Consider the following 24,673-nt stretch of genomic DNA (forward strand, 5'->3'; position numbering starts at 1 on the left):
CTGTAAATTTACTAAAATCACTAAATTGTATGCTTTAATAAATAGATAAAGCTGTTTTTAAAAAGCTACAATTCTTTTCAGCTGTTTTAAGGTTGAAATCCTCTCAGCTCATTAAACCTGTAACCTCATGCCTCAGGCCCCCATCCCTTAGACGGCAGAATTACCCCCATGCCCTGCATAGCACATCAGATAGAATGTTAAATGGCCTGTTTTCTTCTCTATCCACTCCTTGATTTACTATCCTCAACGCTAAGTATCATTTAGAAACCATGGTGTTGCTTGTGATTACTGACAATGGATAAACAAAATGTGTTTTTCTCAGCATGCTCAATTCCAAATTCTCCTATGGTTCAGCAAAACAAATTACCTTTGGAATTACATATGCCTTTTCAGCACAATGTATGTGCAAGAAAACAGATGAGCAGATTTGAATATACTTGTGCATTTAGCCAAATATAGCACTTTCCTGAACTGCTTTGTCCTTTTGGCATCTGACTAAATGTCAGGGGTCTCTTTCCATTTTAACAGTAGAATTTTCTCATCTCTTTCCTTCCTTCCCATTCCCCCCCTAGCCATCATTTCCTCACTTTTACCATAGTTCAAGTACGTTATTTGCACTTGTCACAAAGCCCACCCCTTACTCCCTTCCCTTTCTCTCTTTCAAATATCCCTTCCTAGCCTAATCTTGAGTAGCATAAAGGAGAAACTACATTTAATCAGTCATCAGGGGAGTGTCTTTCTCTCTAGACATTGACTTAGTGGAACTTTATGGATAAAATAGTATATTTGAAAATTGTTAGTCTCATCTATGGTTTTTTTAGGGGGGGAGGTGATTCTTGAAATAGAAGAACTGGTACAGAATACTGAATTTGATCTTAAGTCTAAGGTATTTCACTCCCACAGTTGATATATGACACATTTATTAACACCCAAGAAAAGCAAAGATACATCATATATGTCTTGCCAGAAGGCTATTATGAAACATTTTAAGGTTCCACCTGTTATTAGAATCTCTGGCTAGTAGATAAGGTGCTCTATACTACAAAAATCTAGATTTTGTTGCTTATTGACAGTGTTACAACTTATTTTTAGAGTTCCTAAATAATCAAGTTTTTTAACACAATGAAAAATTTTTAACTTTAAGAAGCTCCTTGATCAGAATGGTTTTATCTGTTCCTAGAAAAGGAACTAATTTCTCCTTTTCTCATACACCCTAAATACTTTGTTTATACTGCTATAGTACTAATATAATGCTCATCCTAAATTAAAATCTGGCTCTGTCTGTTTCCCTAATCTCAGTATCTGATTGGGATGCAGCTGTAGTATAGTAGAAAGAGCCGTGAAGCTGGTATTAAAATACCTGGATTACAGTATTTGTTCTGTTACTTAGCAGCTATATGACTTTACCGTCTTAATGACATTGATTTGTGTGCTGCTGCCTGGTATGAACCAGTTTGGCACATTGTTTGGAAACTCAAAATATATGATCTCTACAACACTGGAGTGTGTGTGGAGAAGACAAAATATTTGGAATGGAAAATTTTGGACAAAAAGTCACCATAGACCTGAATAAATTACTAACTTGCTGAGACTCAGTTTTGTCATCTATAAAGTGTATATAATGATGCCTATCTCACAGGATTGTTTAGGGGTTAACTGAGATATTGTATGTGAAAGAATCTAGTGCGGTGTCTGGAAAACGGATAACGTTAATTAATGTTTCCTTAGGTTGGAATAATACTTCTACCCCCTCCATCTCCCCCCTGCAAATAAAACCCTCCAAAATTCAAACATGCATATTCTGACTTATCTTTTTAGAAGCCGCCCAAAAGGCAGCACTCTACAAACGCTTTCAAAACGACTTTAGGCAGTATAACCCTTTGCTTAAGAGTACTGGGCTTTGGGGATTAGAAGAGACTCCCAAATTTAAAAGTAGGTCTGTCATTTAGTGGCTCCATGACTTTGGACAAGTTACTTATTCTTTCTGCATCTAGATGTCCCATCTGCAAAGTGAGATTATGGTACATACTTCATAGCGTTGTGGAGGATTAAATGGCATATGCACATAGAGCAATTAGCACAGTCCCTGACAGTAAGTCTTCCATAAATATTACACAGTGAAAGTAGAAGTAGTAATAGAAAGTAAAACGTTAATAAAAACGCTTACCCCGCCTCCCAGCATTGTGGCAAAGTTTTGACGCAAAAGTCTTTTAAAATGTAGTAGTGGACAAACGTAGGGTAATTGCTATACACATTGCAATATTTGGGGCAAGTTCTAACCTCACTTTTATAAAATATGCTTCCCCTCGTCCGCCTGCCCTGGGGGTAATAACACTGAGTATTAATGAATAGGAAATAAAATCACGGATACGTCCCCCGAATACAAGCTGCTGACGCCCAAAAAGCAGAAATGAGATCAGCACCCGCAGACCGGACCTCGATAATTCCCTGGAGTTCACCTCTAACGGCCCCCTCCGCTTGGAGCCGCGCAAGCGTACACTGAATTTGTCCCCTCTCCCTCGTTCCCCGCCTCCGACAGCCCCCCCGCGTCTGCTCAGCACGCAGGCGCGTCTCCTCAGATCCTATCCCTACCCGCCTCCTCTTTCTCTTCATTTCGTTCCCCCTCCTTTTCCAGCACCTCAGCAGGTTCAAACTCTTCTCCGTGAGAGTGGCGGCGATCGCGAGGTCACGTGATGAGCATCCTGCTGCCCAACATGGCGGAGTTCGACACCATCTCTGAACTGGAGGAGGAGGAGGAAGAAGAAGCGCCAACGTCGTCGTCGTCGCCGTCGTCGTCGTCTGTATCTGGGCCCGACGATGACGAGGAAGAGGAGGAGGAGGAGGAAGAAGAAGAGGAAGAAGAGGGGGAGGAAGCACCACCCCCGCCTCGGGTAGTGAGCGAGGAGCATCTGCGGAGATATGCCCCCGACCCCGTATTGGTGCGGGGCGCCGGCCACATCACTGTGTAAGCAAGCGGGGGACGGGGGCTTTGAAAAGGCTGAGGTTTGGCGACAGAGGAATAAGAAGATGATCGAGGGGCCTGGGGAGTGGGGGAGGGCTGTTGAGGCTTACAGTTAGGAAAGGATACCTGGTCTAAATGGAGAAACCGAGGGTGAATGGGTGTAAAGAAGTGAGGAGAATGTAAGTGTGAAGCACCAACGCCGGGTAAAGAGTGAGTATAGATCAGGGAAGTTAGGGGGTTGGGAACCAGAGGGATTGGAGTAGTGATGTCTCCTTTCTTTTATGTATGCTGGCAAGTGAATAATATTTCTACTGCAGGATGTACCAGAGGGTTTTTAGCTGCCGAGATTGGTGTCTAGTTGGAAAACGGCGACTGCTGTGACATGTGACAAGAACTAGGCTTGCATTCTTCAAAACAGAAACATGATATATTTTGTAAATTATAGAATGTCCATCCACCCACATATTCATCCATTCTTCCTATCTAATCCTTACATGAATTAATACAATAATCCTTTCCCTGTTTTGAGCACTACTCATTCTGACAGTCCTTAAATATCACATTATGAGAGGTTCAGGTTGAGAGACTATGGAAAGTAAAAAGAGCAATAAATTAAGAGTCAGGGCTGTTGCATGCTAATCCCAATTTTGCTTCTTACTGGCCCTGTGACCTTGGGTTGCTCCCCATTTGTGGGCCTCGATTTCTCCATCTGTAAAATGAAGGGCTTGGAGTAAACGGTTTCTAAAGCCTTTCAGCTCTGAGATAATTTAAGATATCACCAGGGGATTTTGTATGCCCAAATACTAAATGAACAAACACTAAATATATATATGGAAATTGGTCCTCCAGGAGCTGAGGATGATTTCTTGAAAACTTATCCTGGGTGGCTTTTTAAAAAATTGAAATCTTGGATCATATATGAGAAAATAAAATGGAAAGGGACTTCATAACGTAGTAGTTGCAAAGCAAAAAAAGAAAAATTGATGGTTCTCTGGGCTTTGAAGAGTGCTTCCTTATTCTTTATTTGCTTGGACTGTAAATACTTGAAAGTTTGAGTATTGTATCATGTTCATCCTCTTAACTGTGCTTTACTGCATTTTCAAACTAGGCCTTTTTTTTCCCCCCCTGTCATGTCATGCTGCCTCTCATCTGGATAATGACTCACCTAGCCCCTTTGACTTTGAATTGAGTTCATTCTATATGAAATCATATAATATGGACTACCTCCCCTATCATGTTAGCTTTTAATTTTTAACATGTTGAGTATTTTGATTGTTACGTACTTTTGTAATCTTTGACATGAAATCTGTTAACAAAGATTTTGAAATTGTGCAAGGGTTTAGGAAGAGTTTTAGACCTGCTTTTTGATTAGGCAATTTTAAGACAATTTTTCTCGTGCAAGAATTTTGCAGATAGCCTAAGATGTTCACCTGCCAGCTTACTGCATTGTTTTACTTCCAATACTGGGGAGAGAATTTATTCCTCAAACTAGTTATGATTCTGGCACCAAAGATTGCTTTCATGCAGATTATTTCATGATTGAACAGAGAAAAGTTATCTTATTCCAATTCATAATTTTATACTCCAATACTCACCCTTCTCCCATTATTTTCTAAAATTCAGATGATGGAGAAGGAACAATGAAACAGAATTTAAGTTTCATTTGTGGTTCCATTGTACACTTCACACAACCATGATGAAGTACTTACAACTTATTTCTTCTTTAGAAGAAGAGCACTGACACTTGCCATACCCAGGCCCTTGTGGTAGATGTAATGTTCTTCCAAGCTTAAAAGTTCTGGAATTAGGAATGTGAAGTAGTTGTGTTGATAGTAACTGTTGGTATTAATTGACTAAAGCCAAAACCTGAAAAACAGCAAACCACTATTTGAATCACTGACCAATGTATGTAGTTTTGAAACTTACTTAGTTCTATTGTACACATGCCCTCACCTAGAAAGCACATTTGATGTTAAATGTCTGGGATTTGAAAAAAGATGCAGTGTTTAGGAGAAAGTTTTACTGGAGCTGAGAAATGGGTCTTTCTATGGTAGTAAAGCCTTTCTTGTATCATATAAAGTAAAGTCCTTATGAAATAATTAATCTTATATTCTGAGGCATCTAAAATATCAGCTTCTGTTTAATTTCTTTCTGGCATAGGAGTGTTAGAGTTGCCCTAAACTGTATGCCCTATCTGAATGAAATATTTCTTATTCTCTCCCAACTCTGAATTTTTTCCATTCTTTGTGCAGTCTTCTATTCTGTAGAGAATTTGTGTCTTCTCAAAGTTTAAAATTTGAGAGTCATCACCTCAAACTCAGTATATCTTCAATGCAACATTTTTCTGTCCCCACATTGGCTGTGCTTTCCAGTTCCCCCATTTCTGACCCTTATACCATTCTAATCTCCTAGGGCAATATTTAATATCTTTGAATCATTTTGACTCTTCCTTGTCCTTGAGTTGCCCTATACCAGTCTGTCCCAGAATTATGTCATCATACCTTTCGAAATATATCTTAAATTTTTCATTTTCTCCATTCCTATTTGGCACCACTCAAGTTTAGGTTGCCATTATTTCCTGCTTGAGTTATTACTACAGTCTGCTGCCTCTCCCCACTCCAGTGCGTCCTGCATGCCTGTGCCAAACTAATTTTCTTAAAACACAGTTGAATCATGTCACTTTCCTGCTGCCAACCTGCACTGGATCTTAATTAGGTCTGAGTTCCTGTGCCTTCTTCCTCCAACTTTAGAGTTCAAGGAGTCCTTCTTCTTGTCCAGAGCTCACCCCTCCACTTGTGCCTTCCATTCCAGCCTCTTCCTAGTTCTTGCTCCATCAGGTAGTCCCTGTCTCTCCAATACTACTTCTCTTTGCTTTTTCACTAGTTCAGCCTATAAACATATTCAGTCTCTCTAGTTTTTTAAATACAAAATAAGACAAAAGCCTTCCTATACCCACATTCCCTTTAGCTACCGTGGAATCTCTCTTCCTCCCTTCTCCAAATTTCTTAAGAGTAGCTCTATTCACCATATTTATTTCCTTTTCACCTCTCTGGAATATAGATTCTGCTACCACAGAGGAGTTGGCCTTAACTGAGATCATCTTGACCCTGTGGTTGTTAAATCAGTGGGCATCTGTTATTCCCTATCTTTCTGGTCTTCTCTGCTGACACTTAAGATGACTTCCTCTTTCTTGGAGGCTTCTACTCCAGGGTTCACAAACATGCAGGCTTTCAGAAGCAAGGCAGGTCACGGAAAATGGTGCAGCATAAATAGTGATGGAGACTTAGTTCAACTGGAACATCTTGCCTAAGGTGTTCAAATTCTGATTTAAAAAAAAAACAAAGACAAAAAACACTTCACTCTCCTGGTTCTCCTCCTACTTTTCTGGCTCTTCTGTAACTGTCTTATTCTTGGGCTCCTTTTCCTCTCTTGCATCTATAAATATCAGTGATCTCCAGAGTTTTGTTCTCAACCCACTACTTCTCTTATTTATTCCCTACTTTCCCTAGATGGTCTCATCTTACCTCGCATGGTTTCAGTTATCTGACATCTCCCAAATATGTATCTCTGTACCATACTCTGCTCAGGCTCTTATCTGGGCTTCTTCACATGATAGCCCACTGTCGTCTTAAATTCATCATATTCAACAGAATTCATCTTCCCATGCCCCCTCACACCCCACCCCAAACTCTCAAAACATTCCTCCTGTTTCTGTATTCTCCATCTCAGTTGAATGTACCTCCACCTATCACATTCATTACCCATCCTTTGTTCTCCTTCCCGCTCACACTTCCCACAGCTAAGCAATCAGCAAATATTAACAGTACTTGTTTATGTCCTAAAAATTTCTTCTTTTCCTCCCTCCCATCACTTCCCTGATTCATGCCCTTTCACCACCCTAACTAGTCCTCTTGCCTTCATCCCTGTCACCCTCACATCCATCCTGCAGCCTGCTGTTAGATTAAGACACCAAAAGTGCAGATAACCAAACCACTTTCCTGCTTAAGATTATTCTGTGGTTTTCTCTTCACCTGCAGGATAGAGTCTAAACTTTATAACGTGGCATACAGAACTGGACCCTGCCTATCAGCCTAATTTCCTGTCATTTCTCTTACTGCTTGTGCGTTACTCTTAACAGTATGCTGTTTCTTACCTCATTGCCTCTGTTCAAACTGGGGCCTCTATCGAGAATGCTAATACCTACCTCTCCTCACCCCAGCTCTCCATATGTCACCACCTCATGCAAGTCCACTCTGTCCCTGCTAAACTATAAACTACAATGGCAAGAACAATTTCTGATTACCTCTGAATCCTTAGTGCCTAGCACAGGGCCTGGCATGAAGTAAGTTGAATCGATATTTGTTCACTTTAGGAACACTCAATGTGCCCATCGTAGTGCAAACTATGCTATAGGCCCTCAACAAGTACTAGTTAGTTGAATCACACTGTGGTGAGTACTTGTTTCTGAACATAGATATATATGAATACAATAATATCACCAGTCCCAGTGATGGGGTTTATGGCATGGCTTTACTTCTGAAAGCTTTGTGAAGCTAGCTCTTATGTGTCAGAGTACCCCTGTTTACTTGTATCATCTTAATGTTTTGGCTTTCTAGTTAATTTAACAAGATATTAATCTTTTAACATGTAATGAATTATAATTTCTTAAGAAGTATAATGACTTAACCACACTTATTGTAATTGCAATTCTGAGATAATGACCATAAATAGATATATGGAAATCTTTTTCCAAATTTTAAGAGATTATAGAAACAGAAATAATGAAATGTCTCAGAAGTATTAAGTGTTTCAGAAATACTATACTTCTGAGTGATATAAATTAGTATCTATCACTTCTTGATATTTGTAGGGTAAATATTTGGATCCATCATATTGAAATGCGAAAAACAACGTCTTATGCAATTTTTTCCTTATTTATAGACATTAACACACTCTTTATATTACTTAAAATATATATATTTACTCTTGATAGAAGTTAGTAGATAAGATAATTTTATCAATCCCTGAGAATTGGTAATCTGTCTCATTAAAATTAATCTAGAAAAGATATAGATTTGCCAAACAGTGCATTGCTGCCAAAACTTAGAGAGCACTACACATACGGATATTTCTGAAATCGGGATGGAGTGCCTTTCTTGTAAACAGCTGCCTTTGAGGAATTACAGTGATGGATTGTTAATTTGTATCTATATAAGGTGAATATCTTATAACATTTTAGGCTTTGAGAATATTGAAGCTATGGTAACTTGCTATTGTACAGTGTGGTAATATGTGATTATTTCCACATGAAAGATTAAAGAGATTTAACTAGAACCTTTTAAAAATCTCCCTGTATTATATGGCATAGTCTTTCCTTTTCCTTAGTGTAGTAAATAGAGTTAATTGTACATGCTTCAGAATCAGTATTACTGAAAGTGCATCATTTTCTAGTGAAATTGCGTTTCTTGTTGGCAGAATTTTACTACACCATTTTCTTAAACAACCTGAGCACATGAACTTTAATTTGTGTAAGGTTTTGAAAAGCTAGTGTATAGCCATTTTCAAAAAGATGAAAAACAGTGACGGGTGTATAGAGGAAGAGAAGAAAAGGGAAGAGAAACTCCTTCTTTACCTCAGTTTTCTTTACTCCAATTAAAATTTTAGGCATTGAATACACTTGACAAAGAAAATACGACCATTTAGAACCACCAGCTGGGTCAGCTTCAAACACATAAGAGATTCAGTAGTAATGAAGTTGATAAAATGATGGTCTGAGCAGTTCCCAAGTGCCTGTTTGTCGAATGTTGAAGAGCCCCACATCTTGTCTAATGTCTGTTACTGATCAGTAATGAGTACATGAGCTTGTCTAACCTCTATGGACTAAGAGTTCTTAACTTAATGGTTTGTTTATGAAATAGAGCTGAGGTGTTTATTCAGCAACAGCCATTTCAATGTTTTTCTGGTAACTACTAAGTGAAATGTTGGGCCTAAGGTTATTTAAATATTCTTTTTATGTGCTGAGTCTCTAACGGGGAAAATTAAGGAAAGAAATCCCTGGTAGGCAAGAAAAGGATTGCTACCGCTTATTAGCCAAAATTATGAGAGAATATCAGGCCTACTTTGCCTTTCTTCACATTTTTTGATGTGGATATATGTAGGTCATAAGGGAGTATTTTAAGAATTAATCTGATACTTTCTTTACAATTTCTAATGTATGTTTTGTATTTTAGAAAATGCAATTCCTTTTTATATTAGAAAAGAAACTTAGTAATGTGAACATAGCAAATATTTCTTGAGAATTTGAATACTGGGCTAAGCACTATGAGGAATTCAGAGAAAACAAAGTACAGGCCTTACTTTACAAAGCTAACAGGAAAATTGCCTTTAAGGTATTGAGATGGAGAAGCAAAGAATAAAAGACAATATTTTACTAACTGTTGAATTGTATTGTACATGTTAGAAGTGGCTGTGAGTGTTCAGAGAAAGGGAATCAGTGAAGGCTTGAGCATGTCAAAGCATTACATGGGGATTGAAACTTGACTTGAGCCTTGAAGGCTACATAGGATTTAAACTAGGGAGAGGAAGCGAGAGGAACGATATGAGCAAAACCACAAACCAACGTGGCAGTGGCAATAGAAAAGAAGGAACTGTTATGAGAATGGTTTCACAGGAGCAAATAAGGGACCACCTGGCTATAAGCAAGGTGCAAAAAATAGGAGAGGGAAAGTGCAAGAATGATACCACAGTCTAGATTAAAGAGAGCAATGCGCCATTGACAGAGATGTAGAATTTGAAAAGGGGAACCAGTTTCCAAAAATGGGTAACATTTAATTTTAGGCATGTTTCACTTGTGGTACTATTATTTTGTGGTAAGATATCCAAACAAAAATTCTCAGAATATAATTAGAGATGAGGGTCTAGAGCATGTTTGAAAATATACATTACTAGAGATATAGATTTGATGGTCATCAGAACATAAGTGATTGCCAAAGCTATTAAATACAGATGAACTGTTTTAGACCCCTTAGAAAATGAAGCAGATGACTAAAAGCTAAATTTTGGGAAAAGGCAAGAGCGTTAGGGCAGAATGAAGGAATGGGAGTGTTAGGAAGGGAGTGATCAACAGTGTCACAGCTGTATACAGAGTCAGGAGAAAAAGTTCTGAGAAGAGAACATTGAATTTGACAATAAATAAGACAATATGAACTTGTCTTTCTGAATACATTTACTGAATAAGAGATTATTTTCAGTAAAATGATAGCATCACAAATCAAATTTCAAAAGGTAGAGGATACTAGGGAAATGGAAATAGTGGAAAGTTCATTTGTCTGGTGATAATTGCAGAGAGAGTATAACAAAGCTAAGAATTTTTAAAATAAAAATATTCTATACATTTTGAGGGATACATTTTGAGATATATATTTCATATATTCATATTTCATATCTAGTAGAAGAATGACAGCTGGCAAAAGCTAAAATGGCATCAGTCTCTAATTGAGGTAGTAACTTGTTATTGATGTTGCATCTAAAAGGCATTTAGACAAGATGTAGAAATAGAGTTCTACATTAAAAGGTATCATGTCTACTTTCTAAAAATGAAAACTGCATCTATTTTTTGTTGCCCAATAAGAATTTACTCTGTAGAATAATGAATTAAATTACATTTTTTTTTGACTAGTGATAAAGTCACTAACTAGCTGCATAGTGATTTAAATGGAATATGTTTCTTGGCTCTATTAAATATTTGTCATGTTATTAATTGCTGAGTTAACACATAATTGAATATATGTTTAATACTAGAGTGTTAATTTCTCAAGCAACAGGTGGAAATTGCCATAAAAATTAATGCACAGGGATATCCCATCTTGTTTTAAGTTTGGCTGTACTCCTGTGTTTACCTGTAGATTTAAAGGGAACGTGTGTTTGCATATTATTGATGTTCTCATTACATGTTCTACTGACACCCGAACAGAAGTAATGAAGGATTTTTTGATGTAGTTAAGGTCTTTTTACACTTTAATTAATTAATTTTCTCAATTATTTCAAAATATAGAGTTTGTTTTAAAATACATTTTAAACATACAAGGTACAGTATATTTATGCATAGGTTCACCCCACTTACTAGATAAATGACTTTGGGCAAGTCATTTAGTTAATTTATGTTTTAAGGTTTTTTCTGAGTGTCAGCTTCCTTGTCTGTAAAATGGGATGACAGTATCTCTTTTGAAGGCTTTTAGAATTTAGAAGTAATGTATTTACTTAGCTCTATGTGTAGCCCATGGAAAGTGCATAATTATTGGTAACGGTTTTTGTTATTGCCTACATCACATGGAATTCTCCATAAACGTTAGTGTCTTTCCCTTTTTGCTTACAACCTATCGTCCACTGACATAAAATTTTAGTCAGTATATGGTATCATCTAACATTAGGGAAGTGACCTTTGTTATCCCTGCTGAAATCAAGTAGGTGGCCAAAGCCTAACAAAATTCATTTTGACTTCTTTGTACAGATTTACTGGAAGAGAGAGCTTTATAGGCTGAAATGTGTTTTCTCAAAATGGATTGAGCATGTACATGAAAATCATTCATAGGGATCAACCTTGGAGTATCTGAATAGTTACTGCTCACAGGTTGTCAAACTCTGTAGTTCCAAAGGCTATATATAAGTGGGAGAGGGGGATACTTTTTATTAGGAACATTTTCATACATCCACAAAAGTAGAAAAAATAGTATAATGGACTCCCACATGCTACCCATCATCCAGCTCCAAAGTCAGTTTTAACAGATACATTTCAGTCAAAAATTATGACATGTCTAACTCTACGTAAGTGGTTCTCTAATTTATTATGTTTTAGTCCCATATCATGGGTGTAGTAAGAATCCCACTTTAACTTTTGCTCTTTGTTAAGTTTCTTTTACTATTAATTTGGGTTAATAGTCAAAGATTTATTTTCCATAAGGATCATAGAAATTTTTCTAGACACATTTTTAAATCAAAAGACCAAAAGAAAAATGCATGGGTAACTTTTTTTCTAAAAAGGGAAAGAGTTAAATATGCTGGGTAGAATATATTTTGTTCTGTCTTTGTTTTTAAGGTTTGGCTTGAGCAACAAGTTTGATACTGAATTTCCCTCAGTTCTAACAGGGAAGGTAAGTGAGAGTTTGCTTCGAACTTTTCAATTCTAAAGCATCGTTTTATGCGTTATTCAGTGTTAATGACAAATGCTTTGACCCATTGGTAATGAAGTCAAATAACAGGATGCCTCCATACTTGGAAGCTGTGTTAGTAGTTAGTAACTGAAAGCTGTCTTCATGGCTACCAGCCTCTGACCAGTTATTTTGTCCATTAATGCCAGCCATTATTTATTTATTTATCTGTGCAGCTTTTCCAGTTTTGCCCTTTTTTTTTTTTGCAGCACAGGTAGCTATAATTGTTTTCATTTAGGTCAGTAAATTCCCATGTTTTTAAAGTTATTTTTTGACTGTGTCACTCTATTATTTTTAAAGTGCCATATGGTATTTGTTATACATGAAAAGAATCAAATTTTTGTTTAGATATTTTTCTGCCTTTTAGATAGTTTGAGTTTCTTAAATTAGACTCACTGCAATGAATTATTGCCTTCTGTTCCTTGGTTCCTCTACATTTGATATCTTCTCTAGCATTGAGACTCAAAATTCAAGGACTTCCTAAGATTTGAAACTGTAAGTCTAGAAATGTAATGTACAGTGTGATGGCTGTAGTTAATAATATTATATTGTATACTGGAAATTTGCTAAGAGAATAGATTTCAGATGCTCTTACCACACAAAAAAAGTAACTGTGAGGAGATGGGTATGTTAAATTGCTTGACTCATAATCATTTCACAGTGTATGAAAACATCATGTTGTATGCCTTAAAGATATACAATTTTAAAAAGACAGCATATTTGGAATATCTTTTGCAACAGTAATGTTAACTTTCTAGATCCAAAGGAGAAGGCTCTGCCTGAGGCAAAAAGTTATTTATACCCGTTTGTTGTTGAGGAAATGCAGAAGAGAGAAAACCCATTAGATTACAGAATACTTTATAATTTCCAAATGGATAATAGCTGAAAACCTGGGTAGCTAAAATCATGATTAAAAGAAGCTTTTCTATTTTGGCGGATGGAATTTAATTTCATTCTGTTTAATTTTAGTACTAGAATAATGCTGTCAGTATAAATTTCCATTGTGTTTTAAAATCATTCCATTCTCTAAAGGTCTTTTATGGTATTTTAGTGTTACTTTTTCTCATATTGTCAGTGTGTATAGTGTGAATAAGAAATGGGAGAAATAAGAACATTAATAATTGTATTTTACATAAAGAAATTCTAGAAAGATATACATGAAACTATTAAATGTAATGACTTTTGATGGGAGAAGGGAAATGAGATGGATGGAGGCAAAGGGAAGGATGAAGTTGTTTTCTGAATATCTTTTAGTATTGTTTTAATTTTTGAACCATGTGACTGTGTTACTTTTTGAACCTTAGTTTACTTTTAATTTGTTCGTTCTTGTTCTAAACTCTTTGGGAATGGGATAAGATGCTTTTACTAATATTGGCTCCTTTTTGTCATGATGCATTGTTTTCAGCTGTTTACTCTCCTCACTTTTGGCTTAATTCCAATTCCTACCCACCCACCCCCACCGCCTCCTTAAGGGAAGGAGAGAGAAAAAGACAGCAGACCTATTTCTTTTTTCAAAAGGTACCTCTCGGATCATAAGAAATTCTATTTAATTTAACCCTGATAGGTATTTTACACTTTACTTGCCTCATTATCCCCATGAAAAATGGGGAGCTAGTTTGAGACAGAAAAAAAGTAGTTAAATAAGCTTTGCAGTGAGATCTGGGTTAGAATTCAAGTTCTGTCACTTACTGACTATGTGGCCTTGGAAAAGCCACTTCTCTGAGCCTCAGTTCTTATGTGAAAAATAGAGATGATGCTGATAGTTAACCTGACTTCTTCTTTTATGGAATAAATGAGAGCATGTGTAAAATCCTAGTACAATGTCAGGTACTTAACTCCCAGTGTTAGTTTGTGGTTGCTATTGACCATTCTTTATCAATGTATTGCAGTTTCACCGTGATTGTTTTTCCAGTTTACTCACTGGCTTCCAATTTTTAATTGCTTTTGCTACTTTTTCTTTATCTGAATAAAAATTTGTTCTCTGGTCCCACCACTAATTTGTCTGTTCTATTGCCTGTTGACCTTTCTTATCTCTCCTGAGGTATAATGTCAAGTCCTTCCATAGAATAATAAGCAGGTGATCATAATCTCTGACTAAGTTAACATTAGAAAATATGTGGGCGTTTAACTTTTTAGAACACGAAGAACCCTTTGGTGTGAGATTTTGATCTCACTCTCCAGTATGTCCTACCTTCCTATCCTAATCGCTTAGAATAATTCAGCAGTTGAAGCAATTGTTTAGATATAGATTTAGATTATATGAATTAATCATAAATGTTTTCTCCTAATGAATAAATTAGTTATGGAAATTTTTCTTGAATAATAACATTTATGGAAAGATAGCAAATTTAATATTAAAATTAAAAAGAATGTGAATGAAAATGGCTCCAATGGAAAACTTTTACTTTTCTTTGATGCTGCAGCATGTGTTCTCTCAACAGTTACAGCCAGCTTTTTTTTTAGTATTGCCTTAATTTTAAAAAGTTTGAATTACAGGTCCAAAAAATTCTAGAAAATGAATAACCTAAAAAATATGTCAGTGAATAAAGTTTCCAGGCATAAGAATTAACTATTTATGGAATTGGCCAGTTTTATGTGCTCAAGGAGTCTTCAGAATATCTCTTCACACCTTTTCATTTCTTTCTAAACCTTCTGAAACTAAAAATTCCACTGGCCCAACAGATAGTATAATTTTTTAAACTGGAGGAGTAAGAATGGTAAGGTGCTTTTGGTATGCATTCACACACCTAAATGATCTGAATATGAGCTGTTCTTAAAGACATGCATTCTTTCCAGGTGACAGTTTTTTTGTACTATATATCATAATGACACATGGATGTTTAATCATGTGTGCATTATTTATAGTGTACAAAATTTCTCATGTATTGGGTAAGGCATAAATTATACTGTGATGTTTTTCTTTGTGTTTGGTGATGAGAAAAACACTAAAAGGAATTCTGAAGGTCTGATTTTTTAAAGTTAGGTGGTGGTAACATTAGTTTTCTTTTTCTCTTTAATGAGATACTTTTTCTCTAGTAGGCACTGTTTCATTTGTATAGGTTACTTTGGATTATCAAAATGCTTCTCTGATAACTGGGGAGAAGAGGTAAAAAATTTACATGAATCTGAAAAAAAAAGTTAAAAGAAAAAAAGGTCTGAGTTCCACACTTAACAGTCCTTGTGTTAAAATATTTTTAAAAATGAATAAATGCAATAGCTAAATGGAAAAATATCTACGTTTTACAAAATCAGTCTTACAGCATGAATGAGATAGCAAATAGCTTTTATGCCTGCTTGTGCTAAGCAAAATTGCAGAGTGAATTCTGAAAACTTAAAAAGCCATTTTGACAAGCTCTGTGGCTCAATATATATTTTTTGCTTTTAATGTGTCAATACTTTTAATGCAAAGAAAAATATAATCTTTTAGAGTAAGTGCAGAAAAGATTGTTTTCCATTTCACTGGAGATAAGTACTCCTGTCATGATAGGACATATCAAGCAGGTATATACACACAGATTCTGGTGACCAGAAAATGAAAGAACCACAGAACTTTAGAAAAGAAATTTAAGCTTCCGGCTCACAGCTTGAAACAATTAAATGGTGTTATGGGGAGATTAGTGTGCAGTGTTGGGAATTGTAACCTATAAAAATCAACCTTTACTATTGTGATCCAATATGACAAGTGATTGATAGGGTTGTGTAACCAAGCATTGAAGGAGGCAAATCAGTCCTGCTGGGGTTTGCTTAGATTTTCTTCTGTTTGCAGAGTCTACTGCATCCTGTTGTAAAATATTATGACCCTTTCTCCTACCATCATGGTGTGTTTTTCTTTTTTCTTTCCAAGAGAGTCAAAAAGATGGAAAAGTTTCTTTACAACTTACCATTCAGCTAGAAAGTAAGGGGCCTCCATCTAACCTTCATTACTAGAGATACTCAGTTTTGTGAAAGTAAATGAGTAAAATGTTATTAACTCTGATTCTACACAGTTAACTAAATATTTCTTTAACACTGTTTAAAATTGGGAGTTAACCAGTTCTCATTTTCTGTGCCTTGATCTCTGTTTTATGACTTTTACTGTTATTCAAATACAGATTTTTTTTTTCAAAGACAATTCTGGCTTCCTTTTAAAGTCAAAATGCAGATTTTAGTTTGTCGTTTGAAAGTCTACTAAAAGTTTTTCTTTTCAATACATTTGTCTTATGACTTCAAAACATCTGAATTCTCATTTTTGGTAACTTGTATGTTTTTGTTTTTGTCTGTGGTAAGAGAGTACAAAATGAGGCTGTTATGTGTTAAAAGTCGAAAACGTGAGGAAGAAGGAAAATTGCTACATTTTAAGAATGTTTTTGTTTTCATTTCCGAAGCATGTAATGAAAGACAAATTTTATATACATTGACATATAATTCATCTCTTTCACAATGTTTTAAATAAAAAGTCAGTTTTCCTTCTTCTCTTTCCTTTTATTCTCTAGCTTTAGTCTCCCTCAGGTTTCTAACGCTATTCATCCCTGGTGGAAGTGGAGCTTTCTTTCCTAAGGCTCCTTATAAACACATTTTTTTGGAATTATTTCTGCATTTAGCCTTACCCTTTACTTTTAATTTTTTCATCTGTGCTTGTACTCACTTTTAAATAAAAATTTAAATTCTAATTACAAGTACTTAAATTTGTAAATGGACAGATTTAATAATTTTATGATTTGCATGAGTTTATATCCAAATATGCCATATTTTAAAAATGTCTTTGTGATTCTGGATATACAACTTAGAAAGACTTAATAGTAATGTTATATTACAGATTAGAGCTAAATATATAAATATATTTTTCCTTATTGTAACTTCTATTTAGTTGCTTGGTGATTCCCTAGGAAAAAAGAAGTTGAGTGGATGAGGCTGGAGAAAATTATTCTAAGTGAAACAACCCAGGTACAGAAAGAGAAATACCACATATTCTCACTCATAACCAGGAACTGAATCCATAAATAAACACATGAACAATAAAGAGAGGCAGAGAGAAAGAAAGAAAGAAACAACAATCACATTAAAACATTGAACTTTTAGAAAACTAGAGGTGGAAAAGGCGGGGGTGAAGGAGGGGGGCTGATGAGGAATTGGTCAATGGACACAAAGAATGATTGTGTATTGTAATGATGAATAAGCTAACTCTACTGATCTAACCACCACACATTCTACACAATTATTGAAAATCAACGTTGTACCCCACATGTATGTATAATAAAAAAAATTAAATTAAATATGCTTATGAGTTTTAAAAAAGTTGAATATTGCGATTTGAGGAGGTAAATCTTAAAATAGTAACTTGGTACCTTGTTTTTAAAGAGAACATCTTCGAGTTTTTTCTCTGATGAACTGAAGAGCATTGCATCTGCATTCAAAATATAGCAGATGATCCTTTCATTTATAATTTACTGTGCAGCACAACCATGGACTACTAGTAGTTACTTGATCAAAACCCTTGCCTTCAGGTGAGATTTATGCAAAAGAGCTTTTCTTTTTCTCCAGATCTACTCAGAGACATTAATTCACACACTTCCTTTTCAAAGCACTTCACTCATGAGGTTCTTTCTAAGATGAAATTTCCATTCCTTGTGAGGTATATAACACAAAGATTATTATTCTCATTTTATAGATGGAAAACTGAAACTCAGAAAAATTAAGTGGTTTAGCCTGGGATTTTTCATAGCTAATAAGTAACTACAATCCAGATCTCTTAGTTTATTGTCTAATGTGCTTAACTTTTTAGTGTTTTCTGTTCTTGATTATGAGACATGTTTCTTTAAATTTACTTTCATATTTACCCCAGATATTTTGTCATTTAATTGGGATTCTTTGTAGACAGTGATTGTCTTTACATCATGTTGCTGACAGTCTAGATTGAGAATGAAATTAGTTTACTTGCTCCATGTAAACAAAGTTTTGAACCTTACAATTTCACAACTGTTATTGGTTAACATATTAGGAAGAGAATCAGATTTATGGGCTAAGCAATTAACCTTATTGGATGACATGAACAATTGTAATAAAGCTTATCTACTTAATGTTTTAATCATCATCATGCTGAATTCTGTGGTCATGTATCTTTGTAACATCTGCTGATAGACATATGATTTGTAGTGTTGATTCTAAGACATCTTTATTAAAAGACAAAAGTGTGATAAGTTGATTTCTCTAGTACAATTTTTATTTGGAAGAGTAGTAAATCTCTATATTTTTTATACCTAATGTGCTAATGGGGTTTTTATTTTACAGCAGCTTACTTTTCCTGACAATTTCATAATTTTTGCTTGTACAGCCAGATGCTGAAATTTTTTTCCCATAAATTTTATAGCCTGACATCTTTCTAAATGAAAGTAAATTGTTTTTGTGATCCAGAAATGTGATTTAACTCAAAGCAAATTATTTTTAGTATACCTTCAAGTTGTATAACCTTCAAGCAGAATTTTGGTATAAATCCTGTGATGCCAGTCATGCTCATGCCTTTGAACTGACTTTGTCATTGCTTACAAAGAGGCACAAGTAGCCACTTCTAGGAATGGAGGTAATAACTAGAAATATTAAATTTGTGTATTTAAAGACTTTTCAACTTTCAAAATTTATAGCAGTTATGAGTCCATTTTATGCTGAATATTAACAGACCATTTTGAATGTAATCAATAGGCACTGTCTTTTGTTGTCTAACCAATGGCAAGTGTTAAAATTGTTCTGTGGTAAATTTGCCGTGAAAAAAGATTTGAGTCTTGCCTTTTTAAAAGTAACCCAGGAGTATTTCCAGAGTCTAATTTTAGTTCCATTTCCTTTGGTAGTATTTGGGTTTTTACAGTTGTATTATGCTTTTAGTCTTATTCAACTTTTAATCAGAGTGACTGGAGACTGTAAATAATATTGCCTTAATAATGAAAATATTTAGAAAGAAAACTACTTGACAGGTATTGATGTCATTTTATTGTTGGTAATTTCAGAAGAGTGTTTCTAAACATCAGGCTAAGTTCTGTGAACATGAAATTATATTGTTTTGCTTTCCAATATCATCCAATAGTATATTTGGGGGAGACGGGGAGGAAATATGTTTAGACATTTGTAATTCCTTAAAGTATTTGTAATAAGATAAACATTGTCCTTCGGTTTAGAGATAAATAGTAGAAAGCTGCTAACAAACTCTTAAAAGATTTTGCCCTTGTTGTAGGTGGCTCCAGAAGAATTTAAGATCAGCATTGGACGTGTGAATTCATGTTTGAAAAAGGCTCTCCCAGTCAATGTGAAATGGCTGCTTTGTGGTTGTCTCTGCTGCTGTTGCACACTGGGTTGCAGCCTGTGGCCTGTTATTTGTCTCAACAAAAGAGTAAGTAACCATTTTATTGTGTAATAATAAGAGCTAACATTTATTGCATACTTACTATGTGCCAAGAACTGTTCTCAAGTACTTGGCATGATTTATTTAATTCTTTTAACAATGCTTTCCTTATTTTAGAGATAGGGAAACTGAGGGAGAGAGAAATTAAGTCACTTGTTCAACCTTTATCAACACTTCATCAGTTAATATGGATTCTCAACATTGCATTAGATAAATGCAACGGAAGTGAAATACTTAAGTAAATATAAATGTACATGAGCAGCTTACTCTTTTTACAAAACCTGAAGCTATGACTTAAGGTATTTCCAAGTTATAGGTATATGGGAGAGCTTCTCTTGATCTGAAGAAAGGAAGTAGTGGGAGTAACATACTAAATTGGAGTCAAGGGGGGAATCCTTAGTTTTGAACATGATATAACAACATTCGAAAATAACATTACTAGTTATATCAGGGATTTAAGACTACTATCTTAATTTTTAAAATTTCATTTTAATTTTTGGAATTTTTTTCCCTGTGGAAAGATATCTTTAAAAATTTCAATTGAAGCCAATGAGGACAACTAATTCATTTTACCTAAACTTCTTTTCCCAGTGCCACATTAATGAGTTCATTTAAACTTTAAAATAACAACTCACTAAATCAGAATCAAAATTATATCACCTGTGGAGGAATAATTAGTAGTGCAATTATTTTATTAAGACCAAAAATATTCCTAAGAAATACTCATTTATTCCTCTCCATCTTTCTCCCACCCTCTTTAATGTATACTTCAAAGAGATAAATACCTGTAATATAATACTGCCAACCCTATGACTTTTTGGATGGAAAAGTTAAGCTTTTATTGGTTCCCTTGATCATGACCACCAGAAGGACAGAGCTTTACTTTAAATAAAGTTTAGTTGACCGCCCAAGCAGGAACAAAAGTGAGCTGCATCCCATGTGCCACCAGGTGCCCAGACCCAAGCCCTGGAAAGGCCTACCCACTGCCCGAGCAAGAGCAAGGTGAGTGGCTTCCAGCACACCACTGGGGGCCCAGACCCAAGCCCCAGAAAGGCATGCCCACCTCCTGAGCAGGAGCCAAGGTGGAGTACACAGCCATTGTCACATCTACTGCCACTGCAAGGATGGCTCACCACCACAGTAGCAGCCAGGGCCACACTACAGACAGTCCACCACACACTTGACTGCACTAATACCAGAAGAGTCACCAGCAGAGCCTACAATTACAGGAGTAAGTCTTTCTCCTCAAAGCCCACTCCAGAGTGATAGAAGAAACAAGTGCTCTACCAGATGGCGAAACATCAATGAAAAAATACTAGAACTGCAGATAAACAGGAAGATATGACACCACTGAAGGAATACAGTAATTCTCAAGTACCAGACTCCATACAGCAGGAAACCGTTGAAATGTCTGAAAAGGAATTCTGAGCAATGATCTTAAGAAAACTCAAAAAGATAAGAGAAGCCTCAGTTAGAGAACACAATGAAACAAGAAAAAATACCCAGAATATGAAGGAGGAAATTTACAGAGAGATTAATACCTTAAAAAAGATTGTAGCAGAACTGAAACTGAAAGATTCACTCAATGAAATATAAAACAAAACAGAGAACTTGAGCAGCAGGCTAGAGCAAGCAGAAGAAAGAATTTTAGATCTTGAAGATGGTTTTTTAGAAATAACCCAGAAGGACAAAAAAAAGGAAAAAAGAATTTTTTAAAAATGAAGAAAATCTAAGAGACCCTAGCAGACAACAAGTGCAGAAACATCTGAATTATGGGTATTCCAGAAAGGAAAGAGAAAGAAAAAGGCATTGAAAACCTATTCAAGGAAATAACAGAAAAGTTCCCAGGTATAGGGAGAGACACAGACCTTCACATCCAAGAAGCCCAGAGATTCCCAAACAGATTCAATACAAAAAATTCCTCTCCAAGACACATTATAGTCAAGCTGGCAAAGATCAAAGACAGAATTCTAAAAGCAACATCAAGTCACCTATAAGGGAGCCCCCATCAGACTAACCCCTAACTTCTCAACTGAAACCTTACAGGCCACAAGAAAATGTGATGATATATTCAGAATATTAAAAGAAAAAAATTACCAGCCAAGAATTCTATACTCAGCAAGGCTCTCCTTCAGAAAAGAGGGAGGAATAGTGTATTTCCCAGACAAGCAAAAATTGTGGGAGTTCACCACCACACAAACAGCCCTGCAAGAAATTCTCAAGGGAGTCCTACATCTAGAAACCAAAAAATGATAATCAGTATCACAGATACAAAAGAAATAGCAAAACTTGCTGCTAAAGCAAAAATGCCAATGAGAAAGAGAAAGAAACTAAATCATGCCACCTCAAAAATCCAACTAACATTGCAAATGAAAAATAAAAGGGGACAAAAGGAACAAAAGATATTTAAATCTACCATAGGAAAAGCAATTAAATGACAGGAGTAAAGCAATACCTGTCAATAACAACCCTAAATGTAAATGGATTAAAGTCCCCATTCAAAAGACACAAACTGACTGATTGGATTAAAAAGCTACACCCAAGTATATGCTGTCTTCAAGAGACTCTCCTCACCTGTAATGACACACACACACACACAAAGAATGGATAGGAAAAGATATACCATGCAAATGGAAACCAAAAACGAGCAGGAGTAGCTAATCTTATATTGGATAAAGTAGACTTTAAACCAAAAACCATAAAAAGAGACATAGAAGACCACGATATAATGATTAGGGGGATCTATCCAGCTAGAAGACCTAACAATCATAAATATGTATGCACCCAACACTGGAGCACCCAGATATATGAAGCTAACACTCTTAGACCTAAAGAAAGAGATAGTCCCTAATACAGTAATAGTGGGCGACCTGAATACCCCTCTCTCAGTGTTGGACAGATCTTCCAGGCAACAAATCAACAAAGAAAAACAGGATTTAAACTACACCTTAAACCAACTGGATGTAGCAGGTGTCTACAGAATATTTCATCCAACAACTACAAAATACATATTCTTCTCATAAGCACATGGAAAATTCTCCAGGATAGACCACACGTTATGTCACAAATCAAGTCTCAGAAAATTTTAAAAACTCGAAATCATTCCAAGTATCTTTTCAGACCACAATGGATTAAAACTGGAAATCAATAACAAGCAAAACTCTGGAAACTGTACAAAATGTATGGAAATCAAACAACAGGCTCCTGAATGACCTGGGTTCAAGAAGAAATTAAACAGGAAATCAAAATATTTCTTGAAACTAACAAAACTAAAGATACTTCATACCAAAACCTGTGGGATACTGCAAAAGTAGTACTAAGAAGGAAGTTTATTGCAATGAATGCTTACATCAAAAGAACAGAAAAACTTCAAATAAATGACCTAATGCTACACCTCAAAGAACTAGAAAAACAACAACAATCCAATCATAAAAGTAGTAAACAGAAAGAAATAATTAAGATCAGAGCAAAACTAAATGAAATAGAGACCCCAAAAAATGATACAAAAGGTCAGTGAAACAAGTTGGTTCTTTCAGAAGATTAATAAAATAGACAAACCATTAGCTAGGTTAACAACAACAACAACAACAACAAAAAAAAAAAAAAAAACCACAGAAGACCCAAATAATAAAAATCAGAAATGAGAAGGGAGATATTACAACTAAACCACAAAAATTCTAATAATCATTACTATTATAAACAACTGTATGCCAACAAATATGAAAACCTGGAGGAAATGGATAAATTTCTGGACACATACAAACTAGCAAGACTGAACCAAGAAGAAATAGAAAACCTGAACAGACCAATAACAAGCAACAAGATTGAAGCAGTAATCTGCAATCTTCCAATGAAGAAAGACCAAAGATCAGATGGCTTTACAACTGAACTCTATCAAACCTTTAAAGAGAGATAAGTACCAATTCTCTTTAAACTCTTCCAAAAAATTGAAACAAAAGCCATTCTCGCAAACTCATTCTCTGAGGCCAGCATCACCCTGATACCAAAACCAGACAAAAATGCAACAAAAAAAAGAAAATTACAGGCCAATATCCTTGGTAAACACAGATGGAAAAATCCTCAACAAAATATTAGCAATCAGAATACAGCAACAATAAAAAAATTATGCACCATGACCAAGTCGGATTCAACCCAGAGATGCAAGGATGGTTCAACATATGCAAATCAATAAATGTGATACACCACATCAACCAAATCAAGGACAAAAATGATGTGATTTTCTAAATAGATGCAGAAAAAGCATTTGACAAAATTCAACACCCCATCGTGATATAGACTCTTGGCAAATTAGGTATAGAAAGAAATTATCTCAACAGAATAAAAGCCATCTACAACAATCCAGTTGCCAGTATCATCTTGAATGGGAAAAAGCTGAATGATTTTCCCTTAAGAACAGGAACAAGATAAGGGTGCCCACTCTCACCACTCCTATTTAACATAGTATTGAAAGTAGTAGTCAGAACAATCAGGCAAGAGAAAGACATAAAGGGCATCCAGATTGGAAGAGACGAGGTCAAACTTTCCCTGTTTGCAGATAACATGATCTTATATATAGAAAAACCTAGACTCTACCAAAAAACTCTTAGAGCTGATTAACAATTTTAGTAATGTGCAGGATACAAAATCAACACCTCAAAATGAGTGTTTTTATACTCCAATAACGAACTAGCAGAAAAAGAAATCAGGAAAGCAATCCCATCCACAACAGTCACCAGAAAAATGAAATACCTAGGAATCAATTTAACCAAGGATATGAAAGATCTCTACAATGAGAGCTACAAAACACTACTGAAAGAAATTAAGGAGGATACAAAAAGGTGTAAAGACAGACCATGCTCTTGGATTGGAAGAATTAACATCATGAAAATGTCCATTCTACCCAAAGCAATCTACAGATTCAGAGCAATTCGCATCAAAATACCAATGACATTCTTCACAGAAGTGGACAAAAGAATCCTAACATTCATATGGAACAACAAAAGATCCTGAATAGCCAAAGCTATCTTGAGCAAAAAAAAAAAAAAAAACATAAAGTTGGAGGCATAACACTCCCCAACTTCAGATTGAATTACTAAGCTTTTGTAACCATAACAGCATGGTACTGGCATAAAAACA

At 35.5% G+C, this 24,673-nt stretch overlaps 1 protein-coding gene across 1 annotated transcript in view; it reads left to right on the forward strand.

Annotated features, from left to right (window-relative positions):
* Positions 1 to 2,613: 2,613 nt before the first annotated feature.
* Positions 2,614 to 24,673, forward strand: part of CHIC1 (cysteine rich hydrophobic domain 1) — a 79,962-nt gene continuing 57,902 nt past the window's right edge. The window contains exons 1-3 of the mRNA XM_063083633.1: positions 2,614 to 2,965; positions 12,057 to 12,111; positions 19,370 to 19,525. Coding sequence (XP_062939703.1) covers positions 2,694 to 2,965; positions 12,057 to 12,111; positions 19,370 to 19,525 — 483 coding nt within the window. The 5' untranslated portion in view covers positions 2,614 to 2,693. The remainder of the gene's footprint in view (positions 2,966 to 12,056; positions 12,112 to 19,369; positions 19,526 to 24,673) is intronic.

Source organism: Cynocephalus volans, chromosome X (assembly GCF_027409185.1).
Source record: "Cynocephalus volans isolate mCynVol1 chromosome X, mCynVol1.pri, whole genome shotgun sequence".
Classification (NCBI taxonomy): domain Eukaryota; kingdom Metazoa; phylum Chordata; class Mammalia; order Dermoptera; family Cynocephalidae; genus Cynocephalus; species Cynocephalus volans.